Source organism: Glycine soja, unplaced genomic scaffold (assembly GCF_004193775.1).
Source record: "Glycine soja cultivar W05 unplaced genomic scaffold, ASM419377v2 tig00033392_1_pilon, whole genome shotgun sequence".
NCBI classification, from domain to species: Eukaryota; Viridiplantae; Streptophyta; class Magnoliopsida; order Fabales; family Fabaceae; genus Glycine; species Glycine soja.
This window is the reverse complement of record NW_021143886.1, coordinates 1752-19737: the sequence shown is the minus strand read 5'-3', so window position 1 is coordinate 19737 and position 17986 is coordinate 1752. Positions and strand designations below refer to the sequence as shown.

The 17986-nt window shown below is 35.6% G+C and overlaps 1 protein-coding gene and 1 pseudogene across 1 annotated transcript; both read right to left on the bottom strand.

Moving 5' to 3' along the window:
* Positions 1–1306: 1306 nt before the first annotated feature.
* On the bottom strand, positions 1307–2274 carry LOC114404408. The gene is made up of 3 exons (XM_028367375.1): positions 2269–2274; positions 1635–2175; positions 1307–1527 (listed from the first exon to the last, which is right to left on the bottom strand). The coding sequence occupies exons 1-3, from the start codon at positions 2272–2274 to the stop codon at positions 1307–1309; spliced, it is 768 nt and encodes a 255-aa protein (XP_028223176.1).
* Positions 2275–5385: 3111 nt separating this feature from the next.
* LOC114404405 lies at positions 5386–17730 on the bottom strand (annotated as a pseudogene).
* Between the last annotated feature and the right edge of the window lie 256 nt (positions 17731–17986).

Sequence of the window (17986 nt, the reverse complement as noted above, 5' to 3'; positions counted from 1 at the left end):
TTTCTCGCCCAAACTTAAAAAAGGCTTTATGTATTATTTTTTTCCAATTTGTTATTGGAATTTTGGCAAGAGTATTAAATCCCTGAGGTAACAATAGCGATAAGTAGAGTCGTCTCTACAAGAACTTGTGCAATAATTAGGTTATTTAATAATAAATTTAATAGACTATGAATTTCAATGTGATTAAGTGATCAAAAGTAAAGTCTTAAAAAAAGTAACTATAAATAGAAATATCATAAGAAAATGGTTAAATTGTAATTTTAGAATTTTCTTAAGTCTTTTTTTTTGAAAACTAAAGTAATCATTTGAAGTATAACTTGATTAAAAGAGATAAAAAAATTTCACAAAAACAAGTTTAAACGATGGAAACATATTTTAAAAAATAGAATATGTTTTTCAAACAAGATCAAATTCAAACACATCTTTTGATGTTGTTTGAAAACTTTTAGAACTTGAACTTCATTTATTAATCATAGGATTCGACAAATCCTAAAAGAATGTCTTGTGAGACAATTTCTGCGAAACGAATCTCAGACACAAAGTACTAAATGAAATCTTAAATGTCATCTTTAATATTGTATCAGATCATGACTTACTTATACTTCCGTCTGAAATATCAAACAGAAGATCATGAAGCATAATCTGATATCACATAAGACAAAACTTTTAACCTTTGTATTTATTTACATCTAATCAAAATAATTAAGGGTCTTGATTCGTCTTAAAATATATTTTGACTTAACAATAACAAAAAGTAAAGATAATTGCATAAGAGTAAAGAGTTAAAAAGGAAGAAAGTTAGGAATAGGAAAAATTGTCAAGGGTAAACCTTGCGTACCTTGAGTTCCTATGAAGATGGAACTTAGTAATGGAAAGGGCCCATCAAGGGTGAATCTTGGGTTTGTCGAGCCTTGGACCAAGGACGTGTTTGCCCTGGGTTTTGTCACTTCCATGGAGTTGTGTCGAGGCTTACCAAGGACGGGCCTTGGATTTTGTAAACCCTTATGGATCAGCAAGCGCGAAGGTTGGGTTTGATGAGTCTTGCGTGCAGTGCAAGTATTGTGCTCTTACATACACGCCTCTTACAAAGTGGCAGGTACTGGAGACACGGTTGTGTCTATCAGTGGGACTCACCAAAGGAGGACCTTGGGTTTCACAAGCCCTTTGGAGGATTGACCAGGGAATTTTCCGACTTGGGTTTTGAGCACCGTACTCTTGCATACATTGCATACATATCACTCGCCATGGGTGGTATGCACTGAAGACGTGGTCGCTCGTGCCGCTGTGGTTGTTGTCTCTGTCTACCTCAGTCTTCCACTCTTCTCCTGTCTACTTCATGGTTCTTGTGTTGCTCCTCTTGATGTCCTTTAGGCCTTGCTCCTTCCTGGTAGTGGTCTGGTCTCTTAACAAACTGGGCTAAGTATCCAGCCTGTATAAGTTCTTCGATCTTGTCGTTCAAGGCCCAACAATCTTTGGTGTTGTGTTCAATACTGCGGTGAAACTTGCAGTACTTGGTTGCGTCTGACCCTGGCCTCAGAGATTTCATTTGGGGTAGCCGGACAGGTACCTCCAGGTCGAAGGCTTCCTCAAGAATCGTGGTACGATTGGCCGTCAAGGGTATGTAACGCTCATACCGGGCCTTTTGGAGAGAGGTTGGCACTTGTCTAGCTTGTGCCTCTTGTCTGACTTGTGCAAGTAGGTCTTGGTGTTTGCTTTGCACCTTTCACACTTTTGTTTGACTTGGTAGACTTCATTCCAGAATTTGGACATTTCTTCTATCTGGATGTAACCCTTGGCTCGTTCGTGCGGCTCATCCATGCTACCAGGTAGTTTTTTGCACAAACTATCTACGAACTTGCTAGGGTGTAGTGCGAGAAGCATGGAATGCAACTTTATCTCAGGGTTGAGATTTCGGATCTGGACGACTGTGCGCCCAAATTTGGCAATGAACTTTCTGAGGGATTCATCGTCTGCTTGTCGTAGACTGGCCAAGGCAGCCAAGGTCATGCAATGAGACCTACTGGTGGCATACTGCACACTGAATCGTTCGATGAGGGTGTCGAAGCTATCTATGGATCTTGGTGGGAGTCCACCATACCATGTCAATGTTGCTCCCTCGAGGGATATAGGGAAGACACGACATAGAATTGTGTCGTCATTGGTGTAAAGGTTTGTCTATGTTAGGAAGACGTCCAAATGCTCGTCTGGATCTGTTGTCTCATCATACCGCTCGAGGTTAAGTGATTTCCACCCCAAGGGTATGTCTACCTCCATAATGCGGTCGATAAAAGGATGCCAATGGACAGTCTGTGTTGTTGGACGATGCATGAGAGAGACTCAGATCGTCTGCAGTGTTGCTTGAGCGTCGGGGGTGTGATTCCCCTATAAGACTTTTTATGTTATGTTCACTTAACCAAGTCGTGTGTGCCTCGTTTAAACGAGTTTATTAGAAATGCCTAATGCTATGAACCCACTTGTAGTATAAAAAGGTGGCCTAAAACACAAAGCAACGGTTCCAAAGTTTATGAATTCCAAGGCACAAAGGTAAGAGAGAGTTGTGTGGTGGTTTCCATGCTTAGAGATTCATCCCTAATTGTCTGTTTATTAATTTTTCTTTTCCCATGGTTATGAGTAGCTAAATCCTTTGTTTGTTGGGATTTAATGTAATTGGATACTGCTCACATGTAATTATTGTATTTTCCTTATTCAATAAAGTACTATTATTGTTTCTCTTCTATATTTATTATTTGTTCTTGGTCTGATCATCTTATTGCATGATTCTCTCTATTCAATTGCTTTGCAAAATTAAATTGGATTGAGAACAAAAGAGATCAACCAATGAACTTTATGCCTAGGGATAGGGTAACGATTATTGGTTATCATTTAAAACCCTAGTTCATATTGTTGGTCAATTGATTATATTACTCAAGGGATTGATAGTGCAATCAAGACACTTTGGTTTTCTCACTTAAAAGATTAAGGTTAGCAAAAATTGCAGGAATAATTTGTAATGCATGTTACGTTAACCCAATGAAGTTAATCTCCAATGATTTCATCCATTGATACAAACCAAGTTTTCTGGGCACACTAAGCTTTTGAAAAAAATCAACAATCAACTTTATTCCTTTTTAACTCTTTACTCTTATGCAATTGTCTTTACTTTTTGTTATTGTTAAGTCAAAAGATATTTTAAGATGAATCAAGACCCTTAATTATTTTTATTAGATACAAATAAATACAACGGTTAAAAGTTTTGTCTTATGTGATATCAGATTATGCTTCATGATCTTCTGTTTGATATTTCAGACAGAAGTATGAATAAGTCATGATCTGATACAATATTAAAGATGACATTTAAGACTTCATTTAGTACTTTGTGTCTGAGGTTCATTTCGCAGAAATTGTCTCACAAGACACTCTTTCAGGATTTGTCGAATCCTATGAAGAATAAATGAAGTTTAAGTTCTAAAAGTTTCCAAACAACATCAAAAGATGTGTTTTACTGTGATAGATCTACTTTGACTAAAAGGAACTGATTTTTTGTTATAGTGATCAACACGAAAGCCAGTCATAGTGGTTTTCCTACATGAAGCAGGATATGCATTTAATGCAAGCATTAAATGATCTAATAACCACAAGCTTCAGATGCAAGCTCAAAGGAAAATTATAATCGTTTAGAAACAACAAACACTTGAAAATGAAAACCTATAAATACTAGATGCTTTGAAGAAATGAGTAACGAACCTACACGCTATCATTCAAATTCTTTATGTAGAAAACTCTTTGTATATTCTTATAAAGTTTGAAAAGCTCTCAAAACATCTTGAATACTCTAAGACAAAAAACTAAATGCTTAGATTTCACATTTGTTTGTAAGATGATTAAGATTTAATCAGTTAGCAAATCAAACAACATATCTTCTGATTTGTATAGAACCAACAGTGGCTTGGTAGGACAAAGAATATTCGGTTGTTAAAGCTTGACGATAAACTTTGTTGTGAGAGCCAAAAGTAACAGTGACAAATACTTGTAACTTTTGTGAAATTAGTGAAACTTGATTGCTAACCAAAAACTGAACTTAGTCTGAATGGTAGAGACAAACCAATATAAATATGTGTCTTACTTTCTTTTTAGTTATCTTTTGTCTTAAACTGACATAGTGTTTGAATTTGATCTTGTTTGAAAAACATATTCTATTTTTTAAAATATGTTTCCATCGTTTAAACTTGTTTTTGCGCAAATTTGTTATCTCTTTTTATTAAGTTATACTTCAAATGATAACTTTAGTTTTCACGAAAAAAGACTTAAGAAAATTCTAAAATTACAATTTAACCCCTTATGATATTTCTATTTGTAGTTACTTTTTTTAAGACTTTACTTTTGATCACTTAATCACATTGAAATTCATAGTCTATTAAATTTATTATTAAATAACCTAATTATTGCACAAGTTTTTGTGGAGACGACTCTATTTATCGCTATTGCTACCTGAGGGATTTAATACTCTTGCCAAAATTCCAATAACAAATTGGAAAAAAAATACATAAAGCCTTCGTTAAGTTTGGGCGAGAAACATTGGCTGAAGACTCAACTTGATTTGTATAAATATATATTAAGATTTCCTTTCAATTTTACTCTCATTCCTCAAGCTCTCAAGCCATGGTTCCCTCCCATTTTAAATTCGAAACAAGCACCTAGATTGGAATGCCAGCAGAAAAAAATGATTTAATCATGCTTTTTTTAACTATGACCATGATCTCAAATGTACCAAACAAATGTCCACAATGTCTTCTAATGAATTGACTTTAGAATAAAACAATACTAGATTTTGTCCATCCATTTAGACGAAATGATTAGACACATGATATTTTGAAGATAAAGGATTTGGTGTTCATGAATATAGTGTGGGATATTTTTTAGAGTAAAATTTATGATCTAAAACTTTATATATATATATATATATATATAACCAAAATCCTGCTGTTTATATGTTTAATAAAAACAACTTAACTACAATTATAAAAAATTAAAAATATTCATCAAATAATATAGTTATGTATAATGAAATGAATTTCTCCTCTTAATTTAATTTTTTTAACGTTTTTTAACTTTACCAAAATATTCTTTCTTTGTCAAAAGTTAGACTTCAATGTTATTTAAATTTTTAAATTTAAAATATTTAATTATTAATTATTTTTTATTTTTACATTAATTTGAACATAAAATAATTGATTGTTTTTATTATTTAACTAAGGATCAGTTTGTTTAAACTTTAAAAAAATTGTGAAACAAGTGTTTTTTTAAGAAACATATAAAGTTAACTTCTCAAAAAGAAGTAGAAAATTAATATTTTTTAAACCAAAAGCAGTTTCAAACATATCAAAATATAAAAAAATCTGTTTATTTTATCTAAAAAATATTTTTTAATAAATAGGTTTGAATAAATGGACCCTAATTCAAACACTATCAATGTTGCTTCTGAATTAGACGTTTTACAAATTTACGTGCATCCTGAATGTCATTCAAACCATAATTGTTTTCATCACAATATGTTAAACTAAACAAAAAATTTCCAAGAATCCAAGAATCCTCACAAAACAAAATCATACCAATTACCAGAATCAAATTGGAAATGGGTCGAAAGCTCCTTTGACCATTTTCTCAAGAGGCCCAAACAGAGGGTGTGACAAATGATCCCACTCGTACCAATCCCAACCATCACACTCGGTAGGTTCAAGATTTTGTGGAACTTGTTCTTTAACTACATCCACGTCCACCATTACCCTCATGAAAATGGTCACATAGTGACACTTTTTTGGCTGCTCTAACATAGTTTGTTACGGTCAAAATCTGAGTTTCCTATGTCCAACTATGTTTCCTCTTTCACTTCTCTTGCAGCGCATTCCTCAAAACTCTCCTGAAAAATTAAAATGCCCCCAAATTAGTTAGATAAAATAAATTTAATTAACAATTTGTTATATTTATACTATCATTTAAGAGTTTAATATCTATGTAATAATAGAATAAATCAAACTTACCATACCTGATGAATTGTGATTAGATGATTCTATAAAATATATTACACTATCTATGCATAATTCTTTTCTCATCATTTAATTATTAAACAAAGTACTATATTTTTTTAGTTATCTACCATAACAGTAATGGAGTTTAAACATAAAACATCATACAAACTTAATAACTTTCCTTTCACCCAGCTAACCTTGGTGGGTTTTAATTATAAATGATAATTTTTAATTTTATTTTATAAAAATTACTTTAAAAATAATGCTTAGAGTAACTTTAATTAAAAAGTATTAGGAACATAATCATCTAATTCTAACACATTTTTTATTTAAAATTTATTAAAAATTTAAAAAGTAAAACTCTTTTAAAAAAATAGTTCATAATAAAGATTATGTTTAAAAGAATATTTAAAAAAATATATTACTAACATGTTTTATTTAATTAATAATACAATTTTGTTTTACTAATAATAAAGCATCAAAATTAAACTAAACACAAATAAAATTTGCACTTAAAAAAAAATAAGCTGCACTAACTAAGGTCAGTTTAATAATAATAAAAATTCATAATTTATATAAAATTCTAAGTTATTTTTACGCCCATATTAAGTTCAAATAATAATAATAATAATAATATAAAAACAAAACTAAGCATTACTCGATTATTTCGTTTTCAAAATGTTTGACGAAAAAAAAACATAATATGAGAGAGAGTAAGGGAGTGACCGAATTCGAGGTGGCCGCCTAGAAAGGTGAAGGTGGCGTTGCCGACAGCGGAGCGGCAACGACCGAGGAGGATCAATCTGCCCTTCAAGAGGAAGACGACAACCACCACCCGCAGCTCCGACTCGCCACTGTTGTTGTTTTTGTTCTCTATTTCTTTTAGGCTCTTGTTTCACCACATTGTTACTATGTTGCTAGTCAACACTCAACTTCTGCAGTGTTGAATTATCCAATAAGTGAATGACATGTGGTCTAGTGGTTGTTTTTCTACGAACATGTGTAAACAAATTAATTGTTAGATCAAAATTAATTGTTACAAAATTTATTATCTAAATTTTCATGCGCATTAAATATTAAAAATTTTAGTATTACATATAGTGACATTAATTATTTTATAATATAATTGATTTATTAGTTTAGTTGGTTAGAGTGTTATGCTAATAACACAAAAATCGAAGGTTTGATTCTTGTTTGGGTCATTAATTTTAAATTAATTTGTAAAACATTTTTGAAAAAAAAAATAAAAAAAAATTATTTGAACCACTTATGGATTGGACAATCCTTAAGCTTCAACACTCGTTTGATGGGTGCACCATCTATTATGCTGGGTGAGTGTAACAAAGCCCCATTATGGAATGGACATCCATCAACTACCATAGAATGGACTTAATTTAGTTTATTGGGACCGATAATAATAGTCGTTTACAACACTTGTCATAAACTTGTAAAAAAGAATGTAATAAATTTTGTAGGGAGATAATTACATTATTTTAAAAATTAATATATAAGTATATTTTCCTGCAATTATACATTGTCGTATATGATAAAATTGTTGATTTTAATAATAATTATTTTAAAATCATATTGATAATATTTTTTATTAATCAATAATGTTAATAAAAATATATATTTACTTAACTTACATTTAAAAGATTTTTTAAATGACCTATAGTTTTACCTTTTAACCAAATAAGTTTTTTTTATAAAATTTTATGCATAAGGTTAACTTTTTTTAAAAAAAAAAAAGTTTGGCTTAACCTAGGCTCTATATAGGATAGGCCATAGGCTTGTATGGAGCAGTTTGATGTATTCTTTTTGCTACAAACTAGATCTTGATAAAAAAAAATGTATATATTTAAAATTCAATAGTACCATCCATAAAAAAATTCAGTAGTACCTTAAACAATATTATTTTCTATAAAAGAATTGTCGTTCTTGTGAAACCAGAAACAAAACACTCAGAATTCTTGTGAAACCAAAAAACAAAAAACTTAGATGAGTAGATACCCTTTTTTTAGTCTTGATGGAACTAGATATAATAATTGATTTGAAGGACTTCATTTAACCCCATTTTAGTCTTGACTGGGATCTTTTTCTTTCCCACCATAAAACTGTGGTAGCAGTTTTTGGAAACAGCTGCCCTCATCATGCCTGTCAAGCCTTCAGCAACTAGGTCAAACAAAAAGGGAGCCAATGGATCCCCTTGTCTCAAGCCTCTTTGAGGTTTAAATTCAGAAGTAGGACTTCCATTCACTAGTATAGATATTGATGTTGATGAAAGACACCCCTTAATCCAGCCAATCCACTTTTCATGAAACCCCATTCTTCTCATCATGTAAAAGAGGAAATGCCAAGACACAGAGTCATATGCTTTTTCAAAATCAACTTTGAACACCAAACAAGGTCTTTTAGATCTCCAAACCTCCTCAACAATCTCATTAGCAATTAAAACTCCATGAAGCAACTGTCTGCCTTTAACAAAAACTTATTGTCTTTCATCTATGAGATGATTCATAACCTTGCTAAGCCTATTTGATAGTACTTTGGCAATAATTTTGTAGACACAGCCTATTTGAGATATTGGTCTGAAATCACTAATAAGTTGAGGGTCCTTGATCTTGGGGATAAGAGCAATGAATGATGAGTTGAGACCCTTGGGGAAGACTGCATTCACATAAAATTCTGAGAAGAACCTAAGGAACTCAGGTTTCAGCTCCTTCCAGAAGTGCTTAATGAAGCTAAAATTAAGCCCATCAGGCCCTGGACTTTTTCATTGCCACAAGCCCACACTGCACTAGATATCTCCTCCTCTTTGAAGGGTTCCACCAACATCTCACTTTGGATTGAACGCAAGACATTAAAAGAGACCCCATCTAAGTTGGGTCTGTGCAGGTAAGGTTCAACAAATCTGCCTTTAAAATGCTGAAGAACTGCATCCTTAATGGCAGCAGGGTTTTCTACCCAACTACCATTAATTTGCATCCCCCTCAAGGCATTCCTCCTTCTGCTGGAATTAATGATTTTGTGGAAGTAGGAAGTGTTGCTATCTCCCTCTTTGATCCACTTACATCTAGACTTCTGTCGCAATATTGATTCATGAAGAATAGATTGCTCCCAAAGGTCAGATTGGGCTTTCTTGAGCTCTTGAACATGCTGATCAGTAGGTTGAGCTGTGAGGGAATTCTCCAAGTCATTCAGCTTATGCTGGATTAGCTTCACCTTGTTGCCCAAGTCTCCACAATTTTCTTTGCTCCAGGTTTTTAACCTTTGCTTAATTTTCTGAAGTTTGCATTTCAAGGCATATCCCCCCCATCCCATAGGCTGATTAGCAAACCAGCAGTCCCTCACCACCTTATTGAAGTCCTTATTGTGCAACCAAGCATCAAAAACCCTAAAAGGCTTAAGGCCCCAATCAATATTTTTAGAATTCAAAATGATAGGGCAATGATCTGAGTAGTTCCTTTCAAGGTTGTGTAGGGAACTATCAGGCCACTTGGATACCCAATCATCAAAGACCAGCACTCTGTCTAACTTGCTCTTACAAGAACCATTAGGCCTAACCCAAGTAAAGGGCTTGCCCAAGCAAGGAATATCATCTACCTCCATTTCAGCGAGCCACTCATTAAATTCAGCTATAAGATTAGTGTCTGCATTACAAAGAGTGCTTCCCATTCTTTCAGCTGGGTGTTTAATGCAGTTGAAGTCCCCTACAAGGCACCAGCACTGAACTTGGGACTGATTCTTCATTAAATATAGCCTCTGCCATAACTGTCTTTTGCTTTCTAGCTCACAAGAAGCATAGATATTAGCCACCACTACCCTCTGACTTTCTACCAGCCATACCCCCTCCAACATGATGAAACCCCTTTCAGCTATTTTAATATCAACCTGGAAGTTATTGTTATTCCTGACACAGAGAAGCCCCCCAGCTGTATTGACCGCAGGAAACCATTTCCAATCAAAGTCTGAGTGACCCCACAGAGCCTGACAAAGTGCCTTGTCAACGGAATCCCTCTTTGTTTCTTGCAAACAAAGAAGATCTATCTTATGCTTCCCAACCAAATTCCTGATAGAGGCCCACTTAATACCTTTACCCAACCCTCTAATGTTATAGGATAGGATATTCATTTAAGAGGTTTCCTATTCCCCATCTCCTTAGCTTCTTTTCTGTCTCTACACTCCATAGAAGCATAACTGTGAAGGAAATGTAGGTTATCTGTAACTGTCTCCATGCCTAAGTTTTCTCCGAGATGCCATAATTGTTGAGCCTCTTGCAACACCTTATCACTGCACTCAATTATGCTTTTTAACCTCCTTTTTGAGTCCACATAACTCTGATTTTTGACCTTATCCTGATTGGCAAGTTGATCTGCTAGAGCCAGGATGCCATCTTGAAACTGAGGATGCTTTTCCTCAATCTGTGAGAGTCGGGCCTTAAAGAGAGAGTTTTGTTATTGAAAGTAAACTTTAGAATACTTGTCTGGAGTCTCTTTTATGGATTGGATTACAGGTAGGGATTCCTCTTTATGGCACCCATCAGTTTTCAAAATTGGGCCTAAATCATTACTTAGCCCACCCTCTTTTTGATTCTGCACAGCTTGCACCCCCAAAAGCTCAACTGGGTGGATGTCTTCTTTATTACACCCTCCTGGAGTCGAAATTGGGCCCTTAATGCAACCTGGCCCAATTCCTTGTTGAATCTGCCCCGATAAAGAAGGAGAGAGAGACTGCGTGACATGTCCCTCTTCTTCCCCGATAAAGGTCTGGTCAGCAGCTACTTTCGCTCCACCATTCAAATACTTTCCCTCTATGTGATTCTTGTGCCTTCGATCATCCTGTAGGGTATTATAGCAGGTTACCTCTTTGGTGTTAGCAGCTTCCTCTTCTGTTCCTGCGAAGCTGTCCCCTAGGTTGAGCTTACCAAAGCTAGAGCCCAGCATACCTTCTACAGTGCCTTTTGACATTTCTTTGGGTGTAACGTCTGCCTGGATATTACCTAGGGGTCTAAGATCACAACAGCGCACATCGGTCCCTCCTTCTGCCCGTTGGGTACGAGACGGAGACAATTTCTGGTTGGGCAGCTCCGGCGAGAAGGAGAAATTGGTATTAGTGTCGTCAAGAACATCGCCAACCTCCCCTCCATCGTCCGATGTTATCATCTCCGACCACCCATCGGACGGCGAGCTTCCTTTCCGGTTCGACCCACCTTCGAACCCTGTCTCTTCCACAATCCATACCCGATACTCAAGCTCCCCCACACGGACGATGACCTCCGACCTTATCAACGGCGGAAGCGGTGTCCGCACCAATACTCGAGCCCGGTCCAATCGTCGGCGGTCCTCTGTGTCATCGTCTGACTCGATGACATCCCCAATAGCAGCTACAGCCCTCCTGAGATTTTTCATTTCCCACACCTGTATCGGAAATCCCCACAGCTGGAGCCAAACAACCCTGTTATTGGGTCTACATTTCGGCGTCCACTTCTCCAGTGAGTAAAAGAGAGAATCATCGCTTTCCGTCTCTGATTGAATGAGGAGTTGAGCTTTGTCATCGGACATCCCAGGGAGAAGAACCATGTCGTCTCCGAGGAACTTAGTGCGGACGTTATATCCTAACTCCCAAGTGATACGATCCTCTAAGGTTTCCACCTCCATCACCTTCTTTAGCATGCCCACCCAGGTTTCGTTACACCAATATTCCCCGCCTTCATCTGGGTTGATCAGAATAGTTGGTGTTTGTGCCTCGTCTGCCCTTTTGTCTCCTTGGCACCCCCCCTTAGTCATCACGTCCACATATGATCTCCGAAGAGCACCAGTAATTACCCCGCAGGGCTTACTTGCTTCGTCGGTGTACTTCCTCCCAATGGGGTTCTTTTTCTGCAACTCTGTATTCCGAACTGGTCTGTCGAACCTAGGAAGGTTGACAAATAGTTTACAATCGTTGATGAAGATGTTGTCCAGTCTCACCTCCAATCCTTTTGCATCCGAGACTCCCTTGAACCGCATGAACCTGTATCTCCTGCCATCCTTGTTGAGCCTTTTAGCGATGTATACTTCACGTACGTCACCCCAGTTTTTGAAGCGCCTCCATAGCAACTCTTCATTAGCTTCGTCGGGGAAATGGGTGAAATAAAAGGAGGTAATGTCGGCATTGTTCCTCCAGTTAAGGCGATAGTGTTTGTTGTTGTCCCCTATCTCCAGATCCTGTGATTGTCTTCCCGCTAAAGAGGATTTCTGCATAACCTTCATTGATCTTCTGCTTACCACCTTAGTCCAGTTTTCTTCCTCAGCGTAGTCATTGTCCCTTCCGAAAATGTTGACTGGTCGCCCTCCATATGGTTCTTCCCTTCAATCCATACTCCTCCATCTCCTTGAAGGGGAACCGATTGGAGTTCTTCTGTTTGTGCTAGTCCTCGCCGTGTTTCGATACTGCTTCACACTCGTCCTCGCCGTGTCTGTTTCGCTCCATCTCTCATTTCTTCTGTCTCTGTCTGTCACTCTCCTTCTCTCGCGCCCTCTCTCTCTCTCTCTCTCTCTCTCCCTCTCTCTCTCTCTCTTTCTCTCTCATCTTTTTTTGTGAAGTGGTTTTGTAGGTGTGTAGTATGATAGATGCATTCTGGTTGAACAACTCTTGAGCAAGAAAATCAACCACTCCTTGGAAGCTCTGTTTACGTATCAAGGAGGAATGTTGAAGTGCTAATACACAGTTTCAGTCGCATGTTCTGTTCTAGATATTTTGATAAGGGGTATGAGCTTAAGTGAAATTAGGAAAAAGATATGTATGATTAATTGAACCAGTTGATGTTTGTAATATTTGCTGATATAGGCAGTTATAGAAGGAGTTTCAGTCCTTATTTTGGGTAAATTTGTATCAAAGTTTGAATTGACTTTTAGCTGGCTTTGAACTTCCTCAAAGTGTAGTGTACTAGCCTTGGTTTACAACATAAACTAAGTTCATAGATCTAGAGTTTAACTTTAAACCTAAAAAGAAAAAAACCAAGTTATAGGTAATGTAACCAGTCAAAGTTGTAGACTAAAGTTATGCAAAATAAACTCTCAAACTTCAATCAATAATATTGAAAAATGAAAAGAAGCTCAAAATAATTTAAATATCAACTTCTTTCCTTTTCTTAAAATGAAAAGTTTTACCATCCTACTGGATATAGAGCTTGTAAAGCTTTGCTATGTATAACAATCTCACCTCTATACTGGGAGGAACCAGTGGTCTCTTCCCTTTCAACTCTCTAGTTAAGAAGTCCAGTTTCTTTTCTTCATCCCATTCACTGTACGTGCCCATATCCAAATACCTTGTAATTGCATCAATGGTTTCAGCATGTCTGCTTGATTCCTGTCACACTGCTAGTTTCAGGCCACAACTGATTATCCAAACAATAATGAACAAAAAACTTTGAAACATACCTGACGCAAGTCAAGCTTCATTAACACCATGCCAAAAGTAGCAACTCTTCGAATCAGATCAGCTAGTCGACCATCAGCTAGCACCCCAGATCCACATAATTGCTGGAGAAATGTAGAGCTAAATGATAATTCTGCACAATATTAGAGGGTAAAAGGGTAGAAAAGAAAGAATACCAAAGATTCATAACAAAGGAGAAGAGGTTCCAAAAGCTGATATTTTGTTTCATAATAATCCATAGGATCATGTTTAGATGGACCATGTCGATAAGAATCTCCAACCGTCTACGAGTTCTCAGAAGCTAAACACATGGAACGAAAGATAATATTACCGGTTATTAAGACAATATATAAAATCTGCATATTGAATAAAAATGTAGATGTGATTTAGTTTTAATGGCACCCCAGGATACAAATCCTCCACAGACAATATTCAAATCAAAACTAGGAAAATATATTTTTCATACTATGCATATCCTAACGTATATATGGTTCTATCTATATAATCATCTTCACTGTGAAAGCCGTGGAACAAAGCAAATAGGATTGATCTCAAGATTAGTACATTTAACAGTCTTTGACCAAAAAGCAATATGATTTCATCATATCCAGGAACGTTCCTAATAATGCATATAAATTAATGATCCATGTGTCTGCTATCTGTCATTCTACACAAAGACATTTTGCAATTGAATTTCAAATCCGTAGTGCCAAGACTCAAGTTCAAAAGTCCTTCACTCTTTATCTACAAATAATACAGAAAATATCAATATATGCTGAAATCAATCTCATAGAGCTTTATTTGCCACAACGTTTTCTACAATAATATCAATCCTTAGTGGTTCTGCTGACTTAATTTCATAACCACGTCTTTCTCCCTAAAGGAAAAATCAAGCCAACAACATAAATAAAGATAAGATAAAAAAAAAATATGGTTTTAGATTGTCCATTTACGGGAAAATATTTTGGACTCCCAATATTTCCAAATTATTTGCCGTGGAACTTCACTTCTAAACCAAAATGTAGTTTCTACCAACCCAAACAAACAAACAAAAAGTTATGCAATATCATTTATTTCATTTGCAAACTACAGTCTACACGGGCACATTTAGTACATGCCTGCCAGGTTATAAAGCTAAAAACTCCTAAGACATAAGCAGCATAGTTTTGTACAAAATAAAACAGCAGAAACTGAATACATGTGTCCATGCAACCAATTTTGAAGCATTGTTGAAGTAAACCAGAAGTAATACCTTATCTTTTATATATTCAAGGACAACTCTATAAGGAGCAATTCCAGGAACCTGAGTTTGGCTCCAAAAGCCTCTGAAAACTGGTCCTTCCTATTTGGGATTCTGCAAACAGTTTCCTCTGAGCAACAAGTTGACTAGAGTTGAAAGAAGGAGAGTATGTCATTGAAACTAATGAAGAACTGGAATTTGGTAAAATTGGTATTGACGAACGGACATTTTGACTGCCACCATTGCTCTCAGTTGAACTTGAAGTCTCACCACCCTATCAGTGAATATATGTACACATGTATTATCTAGGATTCAATGGCAAATTAGGAAATCTCTTGAATTGATCTACCTTGTGATTGGGTTGCTTGTGATCAGCTCCTGGCATGTGTCTGGGATACTCAGATCCACCCTCTTCTACATGAAATGTAACATTCAAACCAGAACTTCATACTAATAGATAATAAGTTAATAACATATTTGATTGGGTCAAGAATTTATATATGTCGGCATATGAATAAAATTGCACTATATTCCTCATGCATGATAGCATGAGAAGTTATTCAAAGGATTGGAAGGATTCCAATTCATTTGTTCATGCAATCAGCAATGGGCATCATTCCTTAATTAAAAATTGTTAAAGATTATTAAAGTTAGAAGCCACTCAACAAGTAAATATTTTTTTGCAGTTATAGAAGAAAAGAACATGCCAGTTAAAAACAGGATATGCAAACAAAAAACCAGACAGCAATTTTTTGAAAAATTATACGTACCAGGCCAAGCACAAGAGGGTATATGAGCTCCAGCTGGAAGTTTAGTCGGAAGTGGTGAAGCTTGTTGATTAGGATGTTTTGACTGACTTCTACTCATAGATCCATTCCAGTGCTCATGGTGATCCTCCTCATCATTACCTTCTGAAGAGAAAGAAGTGATCATCAAGTCTTAAAAGTGGATTGAAAGAGTATCAAAGATATCTTTGAGGATATAACAGTGACAAGGCGTAGTCTAGAAGAACAAATCATATAGAAAAATCTTCAGCTAATCATGTAAAGACATTGTGAGTGCATTAATAGAACAATAAATGGATGACCATTTCACTTGCAGTGTATCATCAAATACTATAGTGTATTTATATTAGTCTAACTCACACCAAGGTTTAAAATACTTTGTAGTATCTACAAACTATTTTCATGCCGGAAGAAAACTTTCCATTTGAAAAAGCAGATTTTGTTGCCTCATCATATGAAACCTTTTGCAAAAACATTCCGAGGAAACATATAAAAAAGACCTCAAAGCTTTTACCACACGTATGCAACTATTGTCAATCTCATATCATTCAATTGGAAAAGATTTGACAAAGTGGATTGGAGGTAAAAGTTGACAGGTTGATGTCTACGGAAACAAGAGAAAAGTAAAAGAGCAAAACACAGGCGTATTTTGATAAGTTTGAGTTATTAGTAAGGCCACAAAAGAGATATGTCAGGATAATTTTTAAAGGAATTTCCAAGCCAAGAGGACAATGCCTTGATGCACCAAAGAAGTAATGCATAAAAGAAGACCAAAGAGGGATTAAATGAATGACCAAAGCCTCAAGGATAAATAGATAGAGCATAATATCATCATTCAAAATATTACACGGTAATATTAAGGGTTTCAAAAGGACCATCAAATTCACATGATAATCTAACACAATAAAGAAAAAAAATAAAAAACTATATTATCTTTAAGTGGTTCAATTTGCCTGTGCACATGAACTAGTGTTACTTCTTGACAAACAGTATCCAGAGGTCACATGATATAAAACAAAGATGACTGCTATGCCCATTAGCATTTGGAAGATATCAACAAACACAAAACTAAACAGACAAACCTTTTAGAATTTCATGTGCCAGTTCTGACAACTTATCACTGCACTGGTTCATGGATAGCTCAAATCTTAGGCCATCCACTTCCCGAATGTAGAGGTCAATCGCCATCCATCTTGACAGAAGTGAAACATCTTTTGTGACCTGAAGAACAAAACGAAAACCAATACACAATCAGATTTGAATAACAGGGTCAAATCAAACGGCAAATATTCTTCAAGAAAATCCCACTCCTAGGTAAGAAAAAAATTTCTTGTAGTTTATTCGTAATGTTTGAATTACACGCTACAAACTTTAGTAATTGAAACAGCAAAGCACATCCTTCAACTGTAGTAACATCAACACCGACCACAATCAAGCTTTATCCCACACCTGATGGAGTCAAACACGGATCAGTTAATATCAGAAACCAATTTTTCTTTAAAAGCCATTTTTCTGTCCATATCTAAAGAACAATAACAACAATAGTGATGTTAGCTACATGGATCACACAATGTTACTGGGTTCAGTTAAAAACCAAATTCTCAGGCTATTCATGTCTAAAATACATTCAATGTAATTTTACATTGGCTATCAACTGCCCAAAATTACCCACCTCTTTTATCCTAGCCTGAGACAATATAAAATTTGACTAAAAAGTACAATATTGGAAAAGTTCCAAGAAGATTATTCAAACAAATATTTTGCATGTTAAAAGCTCATTTATTTTTGTCTGCAGTTTTCCCAGTTCAATCATCATTAAACTTGCACTTTCCAAAATGACAGGCAGTAATACTGGACATCTTCAGGTTGTCAATAATATAATGATATTACAGATTCAACTATGCTTCCACTACTAGAAAACTTCTCACGTGTTGAAAAAGAATCATGTAGTTATTTGAGAAAATGAAATCACATAGTAAAAGTACAGGCAGCATGAATGGATATTTGAAGATGCTACCTTTGCTGTCACATTTGGGTTTCCGTCTCTATCACCTCCCATCCAAGATCCAAATTTTATTGGAGTGCAAGTCAATGGAAGTGGTTTTCCTGTGTGCTGCAAGGAAAGATAAATTGCACTGAAAATCTTAAAGAGAAAGAATGTACAAGTTAATTGACATAAATTAAAGATGACAAACCTTCTTTAAAGCGCTGCTAACTCGACGTAAATAATGAGGAACAGCTTTTCAGAGTGACTCCTCCACAATATTCAATACTGGGAGAATTGAAAAATAAATAAACCAAGGGATTCTTCCACTTCTTTTTTTTTTAACAGTGAATCAAATCATGCAAGAGATGACATATTGTTAGATCTCAATATAGACCAGTTATCTGGAGGGTCTATTCTAGAAGGAAGAAAGCCCTACACGGGAGATAGGATCGAATTAGTTATTAGTTTAATCTTTAGGGCCATCTATCTTATATCTATCTTATCTTATTATTCTATCTATCTTTATTAT

Coding starts and splice junctions, on each gene's coding strand:
- LOC114404408 (XM_028367375.1), bottom strand. Junction 1,528..1,634: donor ACCTCTCTCCAAAAGGCCCG/GTATGAGCGTTA, acceptor CTCTGAGGCCAG/GGTCAGACGCAACCAAGTAC.